This window comes from Sminthopsis crassicaudata, chromosome 5 (genome assembly GCF_048593235.1).
Source record: "Sminthopsis crassicaudata isolate SCR6 chromosome 5, ASM4859323v1, whole genome shotgun sequence".
NCBI classification, from domain to species: Eukaryota; Metazoa; Chordata; class Mammalia; order Dasyuromorphia; family Dasyuridae; genus Sminthopsis; species Sminthopsis crassicaudata.
The window spans coordinates 161,259,678-161,284,040 of NC_133621.1; the positions used below are offsets into that span (position 1 = coordinate 161,259,678).

The window sequence follows — 24,363 nt, forward strand, 5'->3', positions numbered from 1 at the left end:
AAAGCAGACATGGTGAGAAGATGCTTATCTGCATGGAAAAGGAGGAGAAAGATGTTTCTTGGAAGGGTATGGATGGTTTCTCTGGTCTGGAAGAAGCAATTAGCGCAGCTCACAGACCTAAATGGGAATAAGAGGGAGCTCTCAAAGAATGGTCTCAATTTTTTTAGAGAAATGAGAAAGTTCTCAATAGAGTAGATAGTGGGAGAATAACCATTTGAGATTTGAGAAAGGATGAAAAGGTTTGGAAAAGGAAAAAATGCTAAATGACATAGTGAGGCAAGTAGGGAGGTATGAAAAATTGTCTTGCTGCAGTAAGGGCCCAACTGAGATTATTATAGAAATTTGTAATTGTCAGCACAGTTTTTTGTTTTTTTGTGGTTGTTTTTTTTTTTTTTTTAATTTTTCTCTAACTTAGTTCAAGATTATGTGTGAATAGCAGTGAAGGAAGAAGATGAAAGTAATCCAATGCTAAATCTTGGTGGAGCAAGGTCAGTGAGAGGATAAAAGGGCAAGGATTTTGAGAGAAGAAGAGGATAGAACTAAACTGGTTCACCAAGACACAAAGATGAGAAAGGAAGGAAAATTTAGACAGTCCAGAGGTGATGATCAGGGAAAGAACTGAAAAGATTCAGGATTGGAGGTCTTAGTGAGCACATTCTCTTAGTGAGAATGGAGTCTGGGGTAAAGCAAAAGGAGAGATGGAATGACAATTGACTTATCAGAAAAGGGAATTTCATAGAATTTTCATGTACATGAAAATAATACATTTATGGGTGACAGCAAGATCAAGGGTCCCGACTACCTCTGTGTTTAAATGAGGTGGAGTGGAGAGATTATAGAAAATGAATAAACTGAGAAACTAGGAGATTAGTGTGTTTGAGGGAAGCTCTGTATGTATGTTGAATCACCTGGTATGAGGGCAGGCCTTGAGGAGGAGAAATAGGTAGTTAGCCAGGACCTGAACTCACTGAGTAAAGAATTGATCTGCAGATGAGAAAACCATATCTAACAGAATTGTTTGGGGGTAGATATGGATTGAGTGACTTCAAAAGAGAAGACGCTACTGAAGGTAGAAGGATTCCATTACTACAGAAAGGAGTATTAAGGAATAAGGGGTATTCCAACTACTCCATCTCAAGCATTGAGGAGTAAAAAAAGTGCAAGTGCGGGATAGAAAGGTGGTGGGGCTTGGGAGGGAGGGGGCTGTGTCACCAAGAGAGAACCCAGTTTTATTCCTTAAATAGGCAAGTAGGAGGAAAGAAGATTATTTTAGATTAAATCAAATTTGATACTTATGGAGCAGACATTCCAGACAGGTTAGTACAAAGCATTGGGACATTGAAGGGAATAAACCTATATTGAAAGTCACTTCTGAATCTCAGATTCCTCATCAAAAGAACTGGATTAAGTTATCTCTAAAACCATTTCTAGTTATGACTGTTTCTTCACCTCAAAATGTAGTCACCAACTACAACTAACTAAAAAGAGATTTCCAGATCTAAGTATCTTTGCCATGGGAATAAAGTAACACCATACTAAAATGCTTTGGTATGCTCCTATATGGAATTCAAAGGATGAACTAAAAAAAAAAACTGAGGTCCCTTCTTGCCACAGGACCTCTGGCCTTAAAAGAGAAGAAAAAGTGAATCATCCCTTTGAAATTTAAAAAAAAAATATATATATATATATCCCTAGGATAGTTAACTATACTTAGATTCAGGTATATACTTTTAGTCGGCCTAAGTTGTCACAACATTCTCCCTTTGGGAGGGAATCCAGAAACTTTAAAATATATGTGAAACACAAGGCAAATCAATACCTGCCTTTATGTAAAGCTAGATTATTCTTGTTTATCTGAGTCTTTCTGCATATGGAAGGCAATGCCTACAAATGTAGTTGTTTGATCCCCATATCTTATCAACAGGAATCTCATTATCTCCTCCAAAAGAATTTCCAGGAGATGGGGCATTTGAGGGCATATCTTTTTGTTTCTCTCATTTCCCAATGGAATTTCAAGAAGAAGCAAAATAAATCTTTACAAACTGCAGACTCTACTAATGCAAAATACTTTCTTTAATACAAATAGCTAATTTTAAAAAATAAACCTCTTAAATTAGATACCCCCAAAAGGACATTTCCATACCCACAGCAGTACACAAAAAGATGATTCTAGGTAGAATTAGGGATCTCCATTCATATGGCATGCTCTTTATAACAATATATAACAAATGCAATGGCAGCTAGGTATTACAGTGGATAGAGTGCCTGCCCTGGAATCAAGAAGACACATCTACATAAGTTCAAATCCAGCCTCAGATGTGTACTAGTTGTGCAATCTTGGACAAATCCCTTAACCACATTTGCTTCAGTTCCTCATATGTAAAATGACCTGGCAAAGGAAATGGCAAACCACTATAGTATTTTTGCCAAGAAAATTTCAAGTGAGTTCATAAAGAGTACAAGATAACTGAACAAAAGCAATAAATTCTATATACTACTTTCAAAACTGTCCTTGGTGTGTGTGTGTGTGTGTGTGTGTGTGTGTGTGTATATATATATATTCCCCCCCCCCCCCGAATTCATTTCTGTGAAGTAACAATGCTCAAAAAATCTATGTCATCACCTGTCAGTATGTGGGGAACATGATATATCACCATTGATCCTCTAGAAACACGATTACTAGCTAATGTTTTGATAAGTTAAGTGTTTTAGATTTTGTTTTGAAAAATGTTGCTACTCCTGTATAAATTGTTCTCCTGAGCTTATGTTGCCTGGACATCTCTAAAAACCTCTCTTTCATAATTTCTTATGGTTCAATAATATTCATTCATTTATATTCATATAACATGGTTTGTTCAGCTATTCCCAAATCGTCTAAGAGGCCATCTAAGGCAGTGGTGTCAAACTCAAATAAAAACAAGAGTTAATAAACTGTATATAAGGATTCCCACGGGCCATATATTGGTTTAGAAAACCACATGTTAATTATATTTTTATTCATTTTGTTAAATATTTTTCCAATTACATTTCATCTCATTCAGCAGCACAAGAGTATTGTGGTACATGAGTATGTATGATCTAAAACATCTAATTTGATTTAATTTTTTGCTTTTCTTTTTACTCTCCTTTCAATGTCCCTTTCAAGATCTGGAAGTTTGTTATCTTGATTTTCTTGTTAAATCTGATGTATTCTAATACTAAAACATCTGTATGTTCAACTTTAATTTGTCCATTTCCAATAAAAGCAAGATTAATCTGATACCCATTCTTCCTACTCTTTTCTTCATGTTTTATTCTCTTTTTTCACACATATTCAAATTATAACAAATAGCAAATTGCAACCTTTTTGTCTTTTCTAATACTAGTATATTCCCTTTACTTTCCCCTTTTTCTTTTCCCTTTTAAAATCCTCAGAACAGAAGCAATTCATATTTGAAGTCCCTATTTTTCTTATTTAAATTTTCTCAATACTCTCCAATCCTATTAAAGGTTGTAGAGATATTTGTTTCTTCTCCTCCTAGAATATCAGTACAATTTTACATCATCATCTTAAAGCTCTTTTCAATTGCTCAAATAAATGTACCTTTCTAGATTTCTCTGGGTTCATTTCTATATTTCAAAATTCCTATTTAGTTCAAATCTTTTCATTAGAAATTCACAAAAGTGCTCTATTGCATTAAAGCCACATCTTTTTCTCTGTGATTATGTTCAGTTTTGCTAGGTTTGTTATTTTTTACTATAAAGCTGTACGTTTTGCATTTTGGAATGTGATATTCTAAGATTTTTCTTTCATTTATTATAAAATGTGCTAGGTCTTGTGTGATTCTGACTGTGATTTTTTGTTAATTGAAGTGATTTTCCCTGGTTGTTTGAAGTAATTTTTCCTTTGATTTAAGAGCTCTAGATATTAGTTGACTATGATATTCCTAGGACTTTTCCCTTTGTAGTTCCTTTCAGAAAAGATTAGTGGGATTTTTTCGTTTTGTTTTGTCCCTTGGTTCACTTACATTTTCTTAAAATACAGAATCTAAGCTTTAAAAAAAGAAATCATGGTTTTCAGAAAGCCTACTGATTGTTAAAATAGCTATCTGCTTTCCAAGGCAGTTGGTTTTATTTTTTAATCAGATATAACTTTCTATTTTTATAACTATTTGATTTTGTTGCAACATTTCTTGAAGTATTATGGAGTCATTGCTTTCTGTTTATTTTATTCTAGTTTTCAGGAAGTCCATAAAAAGTGCAAAGTTGACCACTTTCCCCTCTGAGTTACTCTTTTTTTCTTTCAATTCCTTTATCTATGGCTTTTATTTCATTTTTAAACTCTTGCTTTAACTTCTTATAGTCATACACTTATGTAGTCTCTGTGAAATAGCTATTTTTTCTCCCTTGAGCCTCTCCTTTCAGTTGTTTTAGAGTTAGACTTTTGATCCTGGCCAATTTTCTTTAATTTATTCATTAATTCCTGAATTGGAGCTTTATGCCATGTCCAAACCCCACCTCTTATTGTGTTTTTGGGTGGAATGCTCAGATCCACTTGATGCCAATCCTGAGTCTTCTGAGTCCTTGTACTGAACTATACCTCCTAGATTAGACACCTCTGTCCCCAGATCCTTAGGATTCAGTTGGCAAGATCTTCATTTTTATCTCTGTTATCTCAAGACAGAACATTAGGATCCCCAAACTTCTGAGTTGTCCTGCTCTCAGAGTTGTAGTGCTGTCAGTTACTGGTTTCTGCTTGCGGGGTGGGGGTGCTCTCCAGGATCTCTAAGGTGCCCTCTCTGAGACTTTCTCAGGGGAGCCTTCTACTCTTGCTGCTTCCTTACACAGGGTTGCATATTACATATGCTCTTTCACTGCTGTGTCAGGGCTCTCTTTGGTTGAGGGGCCTGCTTTCCTATTGCTGAGGTTTTCTGAATTTCTATGCAGGTTTATGATAGAAGGGGTAACTTACAATAGTTTTTTACAGGGTTTTTTGAACATTATTTGGCACAATTTTAGCATGAAATTTTTTGATGACTAAGACAAAGATTATCTTTGTGTATTATAATAATAGGCATGATCCAAATATTATTATTAGTGAACCCACAACCATCAGCATTTCTATATATTTTGATAAAAAAATCATCATAAAAAATAAAAAAGATGATCATGTAAAAGTAATTATTGAATATATCTAGGAATCTAACCATCAAAACATAGGAATAAAGGGAATACAGAAAAGACAGAGCCAAATGGTGGATCCTCATGGATAAGCTGAATAAATACAAACAGCAGTACTAATTTATTCAGTGTCATACCAATCCAACAACCAAAAGATTATTTTATAGAGCTAGAAAAAAAATAATAAAATTCATCTGGAAAAACAAAAAGATTAAAAATCTTACAAGAAATAATGAAAGAAGTGGGAAATGATTTGGTAAAAATCATTAAAAAACAGACATGTCTATCAGTGGAACACAGATAAATAACAGAGTTATATGGACATAGTAGTCTAGAGTTGAAATTTTTAAAAATCCATATACTTATGTGAGGACTCATTCTTTGTCAAAAACTGCTGAAAAAACTGGAAAGTAATCCTGTAGAAATTAGGTATAGACCAATATCTCACATCATATGATAAGATGAATTAGAAATTGAAATAGGCATTAAGACAAAAAAAATGATATCACAAATTAGAGGAGCATGATACAAATTACCTTTCAGATCTTTGGTTGATTAAAGAGTTCATGTCCAAATACAGGCTACATCAGAGAAGGAGGAGTCAAGATGGTGGAATAATAAGAAGCACTGCACTGGGCTCTCCTCCACATACTCTTAAATTAACACTTCTAAAAAATGCACCCAGCAAAATCCTAATGGGGAAATACAGAAAAAGTCACAATGAACTATTTGTCGAACCCTGCTGAAGACAGAAACCTGTGACAGAGGGAGACTAATAGATACTGGGGATGGGGTTGGACAGGCCAAGAGCATCCCTTAGGACAGCACTTTAGTACCCAGAAAGATGTACACTGGGACCTGGAGAATTCCCATTCACATCAGGGCACTGAAATATAGAGAGCTGTAACTAGCCACTTTGTTGCCCACAACCCATTTTAATTTGTATTAATGTATATATGTGCACATATACATATTTAAAACTAGGACAATTTACTTTTGGATCCTGTACCATTTTCACTTAAGATTTCTTGAAATATAGCCTTTTATTTTACAGGAAAAGGTTTGTTTTTGGTTTTTTTTTTAAAGCCTATTGTGTTTCAAATGGAGCTACTAGACAATCACTCTGGTTTTCACAGGAACAATTAATAATTGCATCCAAACCAACGTTTTATAACTCTCACTGTTTAGGTTTTGATGGTTTAGAATGAGTGAAAAAGGCAAATGTTTCCTTATCTAGCCCTTAGTCATAGAATGGGCCTTACCTCAGACAAACTGAGACCTGTGAAAAACTTCCCACATGGCTCCAGAGGCAAGAGTGAGGCTGGTGACTCTTCATAGCCCTGCCTCACTTAAATCCAATTCACTCTTAAACCAGGACATCTTCCTGATGTCAAGGTCTTCTCTGAGAAAGTGAACCATCCTCAAGGTCATTCACTGCAGCATGGGCCACACTATCTTGTAGACTTTTGTCTTGCCTCTATTTCGACGCCTCTAGAAGAATGAGACTTTGTGTAACTCTGCTGTACTTAAATCCAATTCATGTACAAGTCAAGATATCACTCTTGTAGTGCCATTGATCCCCTTCAAGAAGAACAAAGGGGTCTGCATGAGGTCTTCATACAGAAAGCAGAGGACTTCTCAAGCAGGTGTTGAATTGTAAATCTGTCATTAAAGGGATTGGCCTTAGCATGAAAGGTCATTTTAGGGGACAGACTCAAGGGGTTGTGAAATGAGAAAAGAGGCAGGCAAATGGGATTTGTGGAAAGCTGCCCTTCACATGCTCTTCATTCAAATATTGGATTATGAATTCGGAGCTGGAAGGGTCCTTAGAAATCATTAAGTTCAATTTCATTTTACAGATGAAGAAACTGATAATCAGTTTAAGTGATTAAGTGATTAGTTTAAGATCCAGTATGTGAGCCAGGATCTAAATTCATGTCTTTCTGACTCCAAATTTAGTCCCCTGCTGGCTAAACTAGACTACTAGCAGCAATTCCTCTTCCAATTACTACTTCTCAGATTCCTCATTTTTTTCCTCCAAGACCAGAGATCAGCAACTAAAGCCCAAGAGTCAATCAGATAACTGTTTCGGTATAGTCCAGTATATCCAGTATAGTTTTTATACTGTTAGGTAAATTTAAAAGATTTTTAAAATTTTGATTTTTAAATAAATTTGATTTTAAAATTTAAAGAATCATTCTTAGCCATTCCTCAATAGACAAATCAGAAAGGAACAGGCAGTTTTCAGATACAGTAATCAAAGATATTGATAATAATATGAACAAATGCTCTAAAATCAATATTGATTAAAGAAATGCAAATGAAAACAATTCTGAGCTATCAATTCACACCTATCAAAATGGCTTACATGACAGAAAAAGAATATGATAAATGTTGGAGGGAATGTGGAAAAATTGAGACTCTAATACACTATTGGTGAAGTTTATACACTAATTCAACCATTCTGTAGAATAAGTTGGAACTACATTCAAAGGGAAATTAAATCATACACACCTTTTGACCAAACAATACTACTACTAGATTTGTATCTCAAAGAAATTAAAAAAAAAAAAAAAAAAAGAGTTGGAAATTGAGGGGATACTCATAAATTTGGGAATGATTGAACAAATTGTTGGATATGAATGTGATGGAATATTAAATGATGAGTATTGTTCTCAGAAAAACTTGGAAAGACTTAGTGATAATACAAAGTGAAATAAGAACCAGAATCTTGTACACAGCAATACTATAAGATGGACCAATTGTGAATGACTAAGCTATTCTCTGTAATACAATGGCCTAAAACAATTCTGATGATGAAATGATACTGTCCATCTCAGAGAAGAATTAAAGTTTGAATGTAGATTGAAAAATACTTTTTTTTATTTTTGTTAGGGGGATTGGAAAGTCTATGTTTTCTTTTACTTCAGGACTAAAAGGGAAATAAGTTTTGCATGATTGCCCACATTAAAAAAAAAAAAATCAATTTTAGCCCATGGGTCAGTCAAAAATAGTTAATGGCTATATGAGACCATAAGGCCACAGTTTGAAAACAATTGTTCATACCCCATATTGAATGTTACTTATGAAATTTTCCCTATCTCTCTCCACGTTACACTATTACCACTCCTTTTCATACACAATTGATAATGTTTTCTTCCCTCTCCAAATTACATAGTATCCAGTTATCTGTAAGTACAATATATATCCCCCCTTAGAAGAAATTAAGTTCCTCAGAGCAGGAGTTGGTTTTCTTTCTGCCTTTGTTATCAGCCCCTAATACATTGCCTAGCACACTGTAAGCACTTAATAAATTTCATTAATTGAACCAAAGCTTCACAAAATTATTTTATTCAAAAATATCTTGTAAGGTAGAGAGTTTGTAATATTTTCCCTATTTTTAGGTAAGAAAACTGAGATTTAGAAAATCTGACCAAGGTTACAGAGCAAATAATTATCAGCAAAAAAAGAACTGTGAACCCAGATGTTGAGTTCTAATCAAACACTCTTCAGTATACTGTTATAAAACATGAGGATTTGACTAGAACTCTAAAGCTGCTTCCAGTTCTAGACTAATTCTAAAGAACAAATGTTGCCCCTCCTCCTCCCCCCATCCCAACAGAATAAAATCCTATAAAACCTCAACCTCAGAGCAAAAAGACAATTCCTTTGGATCCCTACCTACTCTTTGGTTAAGTACTAGACAACTTGCCAACCATCAAGCTAGTGATTTTTCTGCTGTTGTAATCACAATGCACCATTTTTAACAGGAAGGTAGGAAACGCTAGATTATATTTTAAGAAAAATCTATCAGCACATCCATCACAATACTTTACCAATTCTTCTATATTTAAATAGATGCATAATATTACATCAAAATATTTCCTCCAAAAATGCAAATTACAATCCAAATGTGTTTTTTCCATCTCTTCACACACACACTCTTACTTATAAGCTTGGAAAGTATCAAAGTAAATGAGATAAAAATTTTTATTAAAACTGAATTTTAATGAAAATTTAAAATGCAATTTTTTTCTAGTCTTATCTCTCAAATTTGGGGTCATTCAACTATGTCATGACCATGATGCTAGTTTAAAAAAAAAAAAAAAAAAGCAGAGTCAGGGGGAAGAAGATCCAAGGGAAAAATGAATTTTAAAAGTTCTAAACCACTTGGTTTTTATTTAAACCTACTAGGAAAAAAATAAGCATTTAATAAATGCTTAATGAGTAATTATTATGTACCAATTTATTAGGCTCTTGAAGGAAAAAGACAAATCCCTCATCCACTAGAAGCTTCTAATTTATGGACCAGAAATAAACATATCTAATCAGATACAAAATTTATGATACAAAGAAATGGATAGGTAGCCAATAGTAATTGTGAGGATCAGAAAAGGCCTCATTTTAAAAGTGGGCTCTTAGACTAAGTTTTGAAAGAATCCTGTATTCTGAGAGGCTCAGGTGGAGAAGGGTAGTTTTCTAAATATGGGAGACTGTGCAAAGGGAAGATGGAAAATGGAATCTCATGTAATACAGAGTTTGGCTTGAATGTGGAAGCCAGGGAGAAAAATTCTGTGTAATAAGCCAGAAAAAGTAGTCTGGAGCTGGGTTAGGAAGGGCTATACAAGAAAAAAAGAGGAGTGTGTATTTATTACTACGAGCAAGAAGAAGGCCCTTTTTGAACAGGGGAGTACAGAAATGTCATTTTAGAAGAACACTGAGGATGGAAAGAGAGAGGAGGGAGATTTGATTCAAGAAGTCCAATAATTAGAACAGTCTAGATGAGAGATGATGAAGGTTTGATCTAGGATTCTAATAATGGAAGTGAAATAAAGATATGAAAGGTAGTGAGATGGGAGAGGAAGAGATTTAGAACTAACCAGACTTGGCAAATAACTCAATACAGAGGATGAAAATGTGCTACGGGCAAATGATCTCACAACTGATCCATAAAAAAACCTTAAGCACTCACTATATGCCAAAGCAGTGCTGGTTGATTGCTAGGCAAAGACCAAAGTGAGGCTCATCTTGCTCTTAAGGGGCTTTCACTGAGTGTGACTCCAAGACTGTAAGCCTGCTACCTGGACAGGCAGGAGATCTCTCCACAGAAGTGAAAAAGATGGGGCCATGTTTTGGACATGCTCAGTCTGTGATGCTTACGTGACTACAGTGGGAAATATCTTAATCGACAGCTGGTGATGTGAGATTGGAGCTCAGGAGAGAGACTGAGGCAATCATCTGTGTGAAGATATTAATTAAACCTCTGAAATCTGATGAGATCATTGAGAGAAAGATGAGAGTCCAGGGGTGAGCCTTGAAATCTTGGGGACAAGATGAAAACAAAAAAGAAAAGTTGACATGCATAACCCTCTCTCCCTCCCCTGACTCCACAAACACATAAGATCAATCTAAAAGATTATTTACCAGATCAATTTCTTCCTTTACTTGGCTTATAGTAATTATATTTATCTTAATGTCTATTGGTTCAAATGCAAAAATAATAAACATTAGCTACTGTTAGTTTTCCTGAGCTGCAAATATAGAAACCTATACAAATAAAAATAGGCATTAAAAAAATAAAAAACGTTCTTGATTCATATTGCCCTCTTCTCTGTTTTAAATCTCAAAAGGATCTTTGCTAAGGCAAGACAATCCTAAATGAACCATGGAACCATGTAATAGACCTTAGCCTTCTGAGACCCACTCTTGGCAAGTTAACAGGCTGGGGGACCACAAAGGGCAAGGAGTCAGGAGACCCAGCCATGTGTAGTTGATTTTGAGCTTCTTTGCAGGAAGTGCAATGAATGAATTTTAGATTAGCAACAACATTCAAGAAAAGACAACCTTCTCTGTTGTTACATATGGCTATGTGTATGTGCTAACTAAAGCATGCATACTTGAAGGCAGCTAAGAAAAATTAGACAATTGTTCTAAAACTGGTGCCTAAGGACAAAGAGAACAAACTAAACAAAAAGAAATGGAACAGTTAAGCAAACATTACAAGCAACAAAATGATTAGCTTAAGTACATCCTATAACGTGTCACAAAATCTTTGGTAAGAAAACAAACCAAAAGAAATCGGCAGCCTTCCAATAATCTGATATTTTAGTGAAATTTTAAAAACAAAACAAATTATAAAATGCACAATTGGTTTGGCTCACCCTACAGCTGTTATTGTTAAGTTAGCCATGCTTGTGTTCACCCTCATCACCCCACACCACCAAAATTTATTTTACTTTTCAAAAAAGATGTTAAAGGTACTATTAACCATTAAAATGCTAACTTGTGGTTGTAATCTAGCAAATCTTGTAACAGAGAGTTTGTGATGAAAAACAGTTGCCATAACAATGTTCCCATAAGAGACCCTCAAGAGACTAGTGCTGGCTCTCACACTCTAGACAGCTGGAAATTCTTATAGAAATATTCCGTGAGAAAGTATTTTTCAGTTTCAAGACTCCCAATATGGTGCCATTCCACAAATTTCTATGGGATAAAGTTATTCTGACATGAGATTCACTCAACTGGGACAACTATGTTGGGGGTGGTGCAGAAAGTGAGAAGGAAAGAGTCTCTCAGGTATAAGGTACTTAAAGATTATCCTACAGATCACAGCACCCCCGTTAATAGGCTTCTTTCACAGAACCAGCCCCCCTTTTTTTTTATTATCACCAAAAAGCTTGTGTAGGAGTAAAATTATGGTTATAAGAATCCAAGAACTCAAATCTACTCATTAAAGGCACTGAAGAACTATTCTAATCATTCTCAGGATGTTTACATTTAGTGTAAATTATCACTTTCTTCTACAATAAATAATAGTATGCTTAAATCATTCATTCAATTCAAAACCAAAGAGTTAAAAGTAGATCAGAAAGCCACTAGGAAGGAAAGGCTTACAAATAAAATTAAGTTGTGCTGTTATAAATTACATTTCCTCTTCTACCAACTCTTTCTAGTTCACAGTGCACAGCAAATCATCAAGATTTATTATTAATGACAGATGCCTTCCTCAGTTTGTTTTCTCAAGACTCTCTTCTACTTCCTGAAAAATCTAGACTGTCCTTTGTCACCAATATTCTTCTTCTTCTTCTTTTCTTTTTTTTTTTTTTTTTTTGGCTAAAACTTAGTTTTCTTAAATTTCCCCCAAAGACTGAGATCATTAACATTATTTCTAGACTGCCTCCTGTTTAGTATTTTCCATTTCAGTTCCAATACAGAAATATTGTGCCCCACCACTGAGCCTAATAGAGATACTTTTAGGAAGTCCTATAGATTACTTTTAAAACAGCATAACTTCTCCCTAATTTGAATAAAAAAGGACAACTAGTATATTTCTCTAAATAAAAAAAAAGAGAGAGAGAAAAAAAGTACATATCTGCCATTTATGACTAATACTTTCCTGTCCTTATGCATTGGCTCATCTAGGTCCTTATCTAGAATGTTCTCTTCCTTTACCTAAATTCCTATATCCTTGAAAGCTCAACTCAAATGATATATTCTTTAAGAAATCTCACTTTATTCCTCCTATTAAAAACTACCCTTTCCTGGGCAAATAATTACTTTGCTTTTCTCTTTGAATATAATATATTTTGTATCATGGGTACCTATTTTTGTGTTTTATCCCACTAAAACACTACACAAAGGCTAGGGACAGATCTTTTCTAAACTTGCTATCTTCCACCAATGTGATAAACAATTTTTTAATCTGTGTAAATGTACTAAATAACTGTTCATTGATTTATAAGTTAAAGTTACTGACAGTTCTCTTCAAGGGGTTAGAACAGGGGTCCTTAACCTATGGTGAGCGATTTTAAAAAACATATCTTTGGTAATTATATCACAATATAATTGGTTTCCTTTGTAATCTTATGTATTTTATTTTATACATTTAAAAACAATCTTTGAGAGGATTTGGGTTTCCTCTTCTACCACAAGATTTTTAAAGGAGTCCATTACACCAAAAAAGTTACGAACTCTGGGCCAGAAGTACTTGTATACCTGTATTCAAGGCTTCTCCAATTCCTGCTAAACCCTCTTTTTATCCTGACTTCAGAGCTAAGTGAATGCAGAGTCAATTACATCCAAGAGTCCTTCATACTATTACAACTAGTACGGAGCCAGCAAGTGGGTCATGTAAGTATCTTGATTATCACCACCTAGTTAAATAATGACATCCTATTCATATAATCCATCAAACTAACCAATTCTTCTCTTTCTTCTACATTCAATGAGATGTTAAATTCAATACAACAATTAGACAGCACTGCAACCTAGTGAGGATGGGACATCCTATGCACAGAAAGAAATTAGAGCAAGTACTTATCTGATGATATGGAACTAGGAAATACTGTCATCAAGTGAACACTCATGGTAGAAAAACACCATCTGCTTTGCCCTCTGTTACTTGGTAGAATATGACAGAAAGTCACAAGTATTTGACTAATTCACAGTTATGTAGCAAGATACTGGACAATCCTGGCCTACGAAGAATTTTTGAACTTCATCATTTTCTTGGCTATGATATTCCATTTCCCACATGAAACTTTTTCTATTCATAATCTTATAGGTAGATTAAGTAATCTAAGAAATTAAGTAATTTCTTTAGAAATTCACAGAGTAACACATGTCTTAATTTTTAAAGCATCCTTTTCCTGATCATTTCAGCTTCTCTTAAGATATTAGCCCCAGGAAAATCTCAGAAACAAAATCAGAAACCACAGAAAAACAAATGAGTCACACAATTAATAGTCAAATACCTACTGGAAGCCAGAAAAAAAAAATCAGACACATTTAAGAAATTCAAATGTAAACAACAGTTGCTGTATTTTTAGGGTAGCTATTGAAGAAGAAAAAAAGCTTTTCTCTATAAAACCAATATAATTATAATATAAACATTATAATATTTTACAGAAATAATAACAAGTCAACCTCAAATATTTCCTTTAATCCTTTACCAACAACTTTCACATATGATGGTAAAATGTTGCAAAGGAATTCCTTGATGATTGCTGTCTGTGTATGTAAAATATAGGGATATAAGGCTTGGTGCTTGAATTTGAGACTATTAAGAATCAAAAACATGATACAACAATCAAGAGTCTGCTGTCATATTTGATGAAAGAACCAGAGTCCTCTAAATAAGGAAATGAATTAGATAGAAAATGGATGCTTCCAAAACTTGATTCTTTTTCTCCCCTTCTTTCATGGTAGCAGTTCCTCCTAAAGGCCACAGGTCTTAAGTTTCTTATTGGTCTATAGCACCACAGAGTTGTCATAGTGCATTATACTCCACACATTTTGATGGGTCTGTTGAGAAGTGCTTCTGACAAATGGTCATTAATCTTTTCAAACCCTAAGAGAATAAAAAGAAAATGGTTAAAATAAAACTGCTTTTTAAAAAATTTACATACTCATATAATAACATGATATTGTGAAGAAAAATCATTTCTACAATTTAATCCTCTCTTCAAGCTCTACTTATTGCGTCATGAAATGATGTTGACTGGGCTATCAAAAGACTGTGCTAACAAAGCAAAACTCTGCAGTCCTACCACACAGGCTTCAAACAAGGGCCCAGCAATGGACTGATTAATATATTTTTTTAAATAACAGCAGCTTTTCATTTTTCAAAATACATGTAAAAATAGTTTTCAACATTCACTCTTGTAAAACCATGTGCTATATTTTTTCTCCCTCTCCTCCTCTAGATACTAAGCAATCTAATATAGGTAAAGTATGTGCAATTCTTCTACTTTTATCATGCTGCATTAGAAAAATCAGATCAAAAAGAGAAAAAAAAATGAGAAAGAAAAAAAACCAATTAAATAACAATAAAACAGGTGAAAATATTGTACTATGGATACACATTTAATCCTCTCTCTGGATGAAAATTGGATTGATTTTTGTGTATTGTCCAAAGACAACAAGCCTAGTTCCTTCTTAGAAATTTATCATGTAAGAATGAATTTTTTTCTGCCAAAGCAAATTTCTACTAAGTTATACATAGCAGGTTTGTAATGTGCTTTGAATGGTACTCATACAGATTCATGAAGAATTAAGATATTAATAAAATGTCCTATTTCAGGTATTCCTGATTTCATGTTACTAACACCTAAATGAGCTTCATAGCTTTGATTATGACAAAACACAGTATTTGCTGGTTACACCTGAAAATTTCACGGATTATAGATAGTGAATCGTGGTTGTTCGATAATTTTTTTGGTTATGACTCTATTTGGGGTTTTCTTGCCAAAGGTACTGGTGGGATTTGCCATTTTCTACTCCAGTTCATTTTACAGATGAGGAAATTGAGGCAAAAAAGGTTAAGTGGCTTGTTCAGAGTCACTTAGCTAATATGTTATCTGGAGCCAGATTTGAACTCAAGAAGATGTATCATCCTGACTCCAAGCCCAAAATTCTACCTCTTGCCCCACTTAGCTAGGTACTTACTGAATACAAACTAAATCCTAGGAGGAAGAATAGAAAGAACTTCTAAAAACGCATACATTCATCATACAGATTCCATTTAAAATAGACCCAAAACATCACCACTAAGGACAGGCATTTTTGTTCTTAATTATTTAAACTCTTATGCTTAGTGAAAAACATACCCACTATCAACTGGAGAATAGCTGAACAAGTTGTAGTATATGAAGTAATGAAATATTATTGCTCTATAAAAAATGGTAAGCTGATTTTAGAAAAGCCTGGAAAGATTTACATGAACTGATGCTGAGTAAAGCAAGCAGAATCAGGAAAACATCGTACACAACAACAGCAAGATTGTGCAATGATCAACTATTGTTGATCTTCTCAGGGGTTCAGTGATCCAAGGCAATCCCAATAAATTTTGGGTAGAAAATGCCATCCGCATCCAGAGAGAGAACTATGGAGATTGAATTGTAAATCAAATTGTGTTATATGTTCACTTTTTTTTTTCCCTTCTGGCTTTTTTTCTCTCTCATGGTTTTTCCCTTTTGTTCTGATTTTTCTCTCCAAATATGATTCATTTATTCATGAAATAAGTTTTAAAAAATGAATGTACATAAATAAAAAATGTACATAAATTTAAAAATTATTTTTAAAAAGTTGTTTTGACATTTAACTGGGAGACATTAAAATTTTAAAAAAAGAAAAAGAAAAAACCAGGCACACATCTACCCAAAGTAATTTACATTTTTCCCTATATCACAAGCAAACAGTTAAAAATAAGAAGCTTTTGTTACTGCTACATCAATCATTAAACTCCAACTAGGATCTAGCAGGTTCAGAAAATCTAACAAACAAAATTGTCTCATCATTGCCCTGTGATTTCTAAGCCAATTTAAAACATCTAGAAGTTTGGTTTAATTATCTTTCAATTGATCTTTAAAGTGATTTTTTCCCAACTAAAAAGAAAGATTATTTAAACATGAAACATGCGGTTTATCCCCATTTTCTCTTTTCCTTTTGTTGCTCAGGTACTTGCTTTAAGATAAATATCATTCTCTTCTCAAAGCCCAGCTTGCCCTGAAGTGAAACTCTAATCCCATGTTTGCAGAATTGTAATCTGTAGCCATGGAAATGAATGTGATAGTATTAATTTGGCATCTTATATCCCCTGAAGGATAGGTAAGAAGAAAGACATAGAGTTAAGAAATAGAACACTGGCAATGAAAAATAAATAGCTTTAGTCAGCAGCAAAACATGGCAAAAATAATTATGAGCAAATGAAAAGTAAATTGATGTAATTCTGGTGAATGTAATTTTCATCCCACTTTAACAGTAGATTTCTAAGCTAACTAAATAGGCAATGATTTAGAAATATATACTCATATTTAGCCTTAAATTATCCTTCTTCCTCAGAAATTATAAAACTTTGACAATTTATGGTATAAATAACTGCAAAACAAAACGTCATTATACCATTTTCAATATAGTTACTTAGTACAGAATAGATTTTCAAAGGCTCATAATTGAAGCACACAACAGACTTATTAACAACCAAATGTACGCCAATATCTTAAATTGGACCACTCTATACTCAGGACTTGATTGCCAAGTGATTTGAGAGCATCTCTTATCAGTAAAACAATGAGGTATGAGTTGACTAGGATATATTTCCTTTCAAACTTTTCATAAAAAAGCTAAATAATTAGAACTTTATAATAAATACAAAAATTGCTGCCATCACTCTAAAATACTAAACAATTTTAAAATTCTAAATCGCTATCATTCTCAAACAATTTTTTGCTTGCTGGAAGCAGTACCAAAAGAATGGCACTGCTTCTATTAACTATAATAACCTAAAATCTACAAGCATACCAAATAAGATTTCACTTATCATGAATGGTAGTAATTAAAAGTTACATATTATACTAGTTAATGGAAAATTAGGGTTCATCTTTCATCAAGTTATCTATGCCCTGAAAAATAATCTTAAATATGTTCTGAAAACTACTTACAGAAATTCAACTCCAATTTTCTTTTTGAATTGTAAAACAATAAGCTTTTACTGAAACCCGGCTACAACCCCAGTGGATTAATGTGCCTTACATTTCTTTTATCAAACTAACTTTAGAGAATGTAGCTTAAGGAAAATATATTTTCCTGGAATCTAGAAAATGAAAGAGCTTTCAGAATACAGTCCAAACCATAACAAATCCCCTGACACATAACTTATAAGTGCTCATTCAGCTTATCTGCCTAAAGTACTCTATAGAGAATTCACTACTTCCTAATGCAGACTTTTTCATGTGGAGTTAGCGCTATTATTTAAGAAATGAATCTTTATATTAATCTAAAATCTGTCTTCTTGCAATTTCCATCTCCTATTCTTATATCTACCTCCAGGATCAACTCAAATTAACCTAATCATGCTCGTCCATAGGACTCATGAAGCAAGATTTAAAGAGCAATATTTCTAGAGAGGTCTTAATTCATGTATGCCTTCTAATTTCCAATTCTTTCATATGGTCCTCATCACAAGGGGCCTAGCCCTCTCATGACCTGATCACTCTTCTCTTGACCTATTTCAATTTAACAATTATCCTCATAAAGCATATCCTTTCATAAATGAACAAAATGCTCCAAATATGGTTTGACCACAGCTATTCTCTCCCACATTCTGGTACCTGGCTTTAACTAAGGCCTATGATTATACTAACCTTTGGAGATGACCTGCCATATCAAATCAACTGACTCATTCTGAGCTTGCAATCCACAAATACCATGATATAGTTTTGTTTTTTTGTTTTTTGTTTTTTGTTTTTACAAATTATCATCTAGCCATGCTTGGCCCTATCTTGTATCTGGACAGTTTATATCTAAAAAACCAAAAATAAGTTTTTACATTTATCTTTATTCCAAATTTCTAACTAGTTGATATTTTTAAATATTTGCTGTCATTCAACAATTTTAATTTATTCCTCCTTCCAAGATTTGTGTCACCTTCCAATTTAATTATGCCTTTATCCACATCACTGATTTTTTTTTAAAAGTGAAAAGAATGGAACTAAGGACAGAGTCCTGGGGCACTCCACCAGAAACATTCTTCTGTGTCATAAGTTTTTAACCTTTTTTATGTTATTGCCCCTTTAGCAGTTTGTTGAAGGTCACGGGGCCTTTATCAGAATATTGTGTTTAACTTTATAAAATATATGGAATTGTTACAAAGGAAACTTTTAGTAGTAAAAAAAAAAAAAAAAAAGTAATTTTTTTTTTCTATCCCAAATTCAAAAACTTCCTGAAACATATCCACATATCCATAGACTCTCTGGTAGCACATAACTTCAGGTTAATAACCCCTAATCCTAGGTTGATACTAATATTTTCATCACTACTATTCCTCCATCCATTCAATGATATATACTGTTATCCAGTCCACATCTTAAATAGAATCCACAAGGACATTATAAAAGTATATAAAATCCATCAAGTATCTTGCTGAATTCTAAGTATACTTATGGCTATGGAATTCCTGAGAACTATCAGTACAGTTAGCCCGTCAAGAAGAAAAAGAAAAATAGGTGGTAACTGGTTCTTCAATGAAACCATTCTGGCTCTTGGTGATCATTTGCTTCCTTTTCAAAATGCTCACAAACCATTTCAGGAATCAGACTCACAAAAATAAAGTTGGAAGAATCTTCTTTTATCAAGTCATTTTTGCTTCTCTCTGATCCTGCAACACCTCTCCTCTTCTCCAAGGTTTCTAAGATAACTGCTTATCAATCACTCTAACAACTTTTTAAATTAATAAACTATTTCTTTTTAGAAATAAATGCATCCCAAAATAAATATAATATATTACTGAAAATGAAAAATCAGAACCACTTAATAATGTATCTTAACAATAAGAAAAAGTCTTTAGATAAATCACATTCTAATAAAAATTTAAAACAATCTCAATAATAATAGCAACTTTAGGTCATGATACAGTTTACAACACTTTGCAACAATCTTGTGAGATATTCTTATTTTACATATTGAAAAAAACTTATGTCTTGCCCATGTTGATAAAGCTAATATTAATGTTAGCTTTCTACTTAGTTGTGATGTCTCTAAGACTAATAGATTGAGATGTAACTACTGATTCTCCCTCCACATTTCTACCTTAAGAAAATGAACCTACGATGTGACATTCCCATATAAGTAATTTAATACAATACAGGGTTATCTTCTGGGACACAAAAATAATTAAACTTACACTATACTTGCTGAGTACTTAAAAAAATTTTTTGACACTAAAACTCAAACATTCACATTTTTAATCCCAACATTAATTAGCCTAACATCATCCACACAATCAATCAATCAGCAAGTATTTATTAAGTCAGTGATTTGTGCCAAGCACTGCGGTAGGTGTGACAGAAGAGCCATGGATGCTCTATATATTAGATTCAGAAAGTCTTTTAGCAAAATATATCACTAAAATCAAATTCTTCTGAGTAAAATCCATACTAGCATTAATTGACAAAATAACCATTCATGTAACTGCTTAGGATATAAAAATCTCCTGGGGAGCCAGCAGATGCAGGTATTTCCACACAGCTGCTAGTGAACAGGTCCCACTACAAAAATTATATGCTTAAAAAACACTCTGCACATGTGGAAAGCATACTGGAAAATTTTATTCCATAAGATGAAAACTGATAGCTTGGAACAGACTAAAACAGTTCCCACAGTTTCTAGAATAAAACAAGAAGGTGTGTTAAGTTTTTTGTTTTTGTAATTGATTTTTACAGTTAAACATACTTTCATTTCCAGAATTAATCATTCAAGATAGCAGAATAAGAACAGGATGTCACCTCAATGCTTCCAAATTTCCCTCCAAATAACTTTATAATAATGCCTAAAATTGAATTCTTAAGTAGCAAAAGCAACAAAAAATAAAGTGAAACAATTTGCCAGACCAAGACAACTTAGAAGGTCAGCAAGATTGGTCTGTCTCACCAGAGTAATGGTTGGTCTGGAGTGTCACAGGGTAAGCAGCAGGCTTTTAAGGCAACTGCAGCAGCAACAATTATTTCAGGAACTCTAGTCCAAAGATAGAAAAGTGGTTTAGCAACTGATCCAAAAGAGATTACAGGGGACTCTTTGCTGGTGCTGGGTTCAAGACCTGTTGTATTACTTAGTTTATGCAAAAACCAATAAAACATAATAATCCATTGGTTAATTTGATTAAAGAAAAAAGACAACCAAATTATCTGTATCAAAAATAAAATTTAAGTAATTATTAGTAGCTATTTTCCCCAATCATATGCCAGTAAATTGTATAACTTAAGTAAAATGAATATATATTTACAAAAACAAAATTATCCAGGTTAACAAACAAGAGAATCAAACATTTAAATAACTGCATTATAAAATAAAGTATCAATGAGCTCCCTAAGAAAAGTCTCAAGAACATGGTAAATTCACAAGTGAATTCTACCAAACAAGTAAGGAACAATTAATCTCAATACTACATATACTATTTAGAAAAAAAAGGGGGTGGGGGAAGAGGGCATCCTACCAATTTCTTTTCATGACACAAATATGGTGCTGATACCTAACAAGGAAGAAGAGAAACAGAGCGAGAAAAAAATTACAGGTGAATTTCCTTAATGAACATTTATGAACAAAAATTAAATAAAATACTAGCAAGGAGATTATAGCAATTTATCATAAAGACCAATAGGAATTTATGCCAGGAATGCAAGACTGGTAACAGTATTAGGTAAACTATGTAAACTATCAACATAGTTTAATCATATGAGTAACAAAAAAAAAAAAAAAAAAAAAAAGCAAAAAACAAATAATTATATCTATGCCGATACAAAAAAAGCTTCTGACAAAATAGAGTACTCATTCTTATTAAAGACACTACAAATCATAGGAATAAATGAAGTCTTTCAAAAAGTCTTTTTTAAAAGTGCTAAGTAATCTATCTAAAACCAAGAGCAAATATTATCTATAATTGAGATAAATGAGCTTTCCCAATAAGACCAGGGTGAAATGAGGATGCCCATACCATTATTAGTTAATACTGAACTAGAAATGCTATAGCAGTAAGAGAAGCAAACAAAATTGAATTCAAATAGGCAATGAGGAAACAAAATTATCACTCTTTGCAGACATATGATAGTATTACTAACACTAAAATAACTGATTATAATAATTAACAATTTCAGCAAGGTGCAGGACATAAAATAAACCTATATGAATCAACAGCATATACTATGGAACAGATAGAAAAATTCAATTTAAAATAACTGAATACAACATAAAATACTCGGGAGACTACCTGGCAAGACAAATACAGAAAGTATATATAAACACAATTACTTTTCACTTAAGTTTTTTTATACAGATCCAAACAATGGGAGAATTATTAATTGTTCATGAGCAGGCCAAGCCAATATAATAAAAATGACAATTCTACCTAAATTTACTTATTGCCATACCAAACAAATAATAACAAAATTCATCTACAAAGTCAAGAATATCAAGGGAATCATTGAAAAACAACTGTGAAAGATAATGACCTAGCAGTATCAAATTTCAACTATATTACAAAACAATAATCATAAAAAACAATCTAGTATTGGCTAAGAAATAGAGTGGTGGAGCAATATGATAGATTAGATATACAAAACCCAAACATTCAAGCTTTGGGGACAAGGATTCAATGTTTGACAAAAATTGCTGAGAAAACTGGAAAACAATTTGGCATAAATTAAGTCAGAAAAATTTATTTTCGCATCACTTTAAGTATTTGCATATTCACAAAATTTGAAGTCAATTTTAATCTCTCTCCTTTTTCCTGCTTGCCTTCTCTCTGGGTCTAATGAACAGTCTAACAAGCTAAATTTGGGTCAAAAGAGAAAAAAAGAAAAAAAAAATCCCAAATAATTGAAAAAACGTGAACCTAATTGATAGTTTCTGAATACACAAAAGTTGAATATAAGGCATGTAAAGTATTTTTTCAACAGAATTCTGAAAAATAAAGGAAATCTAGGAAGTAAGTTAAAGGAAAGTGTTTTGTTTAGCAAAATAAACAAAGTGTCTGGAACTACCATTGAAAAATTTTATTTGAAACTACAAAATTCTAACTAGAATCATTGTAAATACAGTTCTAAGCTTATGAATAATTAATAATTATCTATATCTTATTTATATGCTCTAAATGTTTGTAAAATAAATCTGTCTTATTTAATTTTTTTTGAGAAAAGGAAGAAGTAGAATATCTTTTGCAGTTAAGTTGTATAGAGGCTTGAAAAGACTTCTCTATTGTGGTCCAATAGTCCTATTAGATATTTTACACTACAATTCATAAAGCAGAAAGTTTTTTATTCTCATTTCTTAATCAAATGCTAATGCTTCAAATATATGCCATTCAAGATTATTTTCTAATGTAGTGCAGGACCAGTACATAATTCTGCCTTACATATTAAGCATTTAAATTGGTCCTTTAAGGCTACTATAGCTAATAAGTTGTGAACATTTTATATATGGAAATTAATTTCAATATAAATAACTTCAATGTATATTTAATATGCTCTTGGATGTTTAAAGGTAGTAATAAAACATTAGGATGAATGACTTGATAAAATTAATCAATTATTATTAGGAATAGATTTATGGTTATACAAAATAATGTATATAAACAAAATAAAGTGACATTTGAAAAGATTAGAAAAATCACAGTATCCTAGAGTTAGAAAGGTACTCAGAGGTCATCTAATTTTAATTTGTATCTAAGCAAAAATCTTCTCTAAAATAAAGCCAACTGTAGTTCCCTACCCTTTATTTAAAGACCACCAGAAAGACAGGAATCCACTCCCATGAGGGGTCATCCATTCCACATCTGGACAGCTCTGATTATTAGAAAGATTTCTTAAACATCACATCTGCAACCTCTATCTCCTACTCCTATGTTGACCTTCTGTATCCAAGATAAAAGCACAACATTGAGCAAGAAGTTTTAGCATTTAAATTACATTAAACTTAATGAAACATCTGCAAAATTCTACCTGAAATTTTATCTTGCTCTGAGTTGCAATTATAATTTTAAGTAAAATATTTTTGTAGACACTGTTCCCTTGCTCTAAATATGTGCCTTTCCAAAGATAGGTTTAAATTCTTTAAGTCCTATGATTCATGCTCAGAGAGTTAAGAATTATCCTTACTTTGAAATACAGAGAAGATCAAGGCATAAAATATGGCAAGCAAACTAACATTCAGCATCTAAATTGAATTCTAAACAGAAGAATAATTCATAAAGCTGTCAACTGTTCTTCCCCATTTTAGGCATCACCTAGCCTACATTTAGTCATTAGCAATAATGTACAGTAAAGCATCATTAAATTCAAACCTAATTTGGAATTTGAAAAGAAGCTGTAATTTATTTTTTTCAATGAGAAAGTTCTGTTAAGTAAATTAAAAGCATAAATAAGATTACAGAGGAATATGCTCACATTTAAGGAAACAAATCTTTTCAAACAGCTGTGTAATCATGACAATAATTCTGAATTTAAAGTCAGATGACTTGGACTCAACCCAGCTCCATTATTGTAAGGTCTCAGGCAAGTTTCACTTTATTATTCTGGACCTCAGTTTCTCCATCTTTATTAAGACTATATAGTTTCCAAAAGACTTTTATAAATCCTGTACTGTAAAATCAACTTTAAGACTCCCCTTTTTGCAATTAAACAAATATGGCATGCTTATCAACCTCCCTAAAAAAGA

General features: G+C 32.9%; 1 protein-coding gene across 4 annotated transcripts in view; it reads right to left on the reverse strand.

Moving 5' to 3' along the window:
• Nucleotides 1-13,955: 13,955 nt before the first annotated feature.
• Nucleotides 13,956-24,363, reverse strand: part of PRPF18 (pre-mRNA processing factor 18) — a 55,208-nt gene continuing 44,800 nt past the window's right edge. For 3 of the 4 annotated variants that reach the window (XM_074268585.1, XM_074268583.1, XM_074268582.1), the window contains one exon: nt 13,956-14,509. In XM_074268585.1, the coding sequence (XP_074124686.1) occupies nt 14,429-14,509 (81 nt within the window). In that variant the 3' untranslated portion in view covers nt 13,956-14,428. Of the gene's footprint in view, nt 14,510-22,781; nt 23,561-24,363 lie in introns of those variants that run through there. The other variant, XM_074268584.1, reaches the window with a different exon arrangement.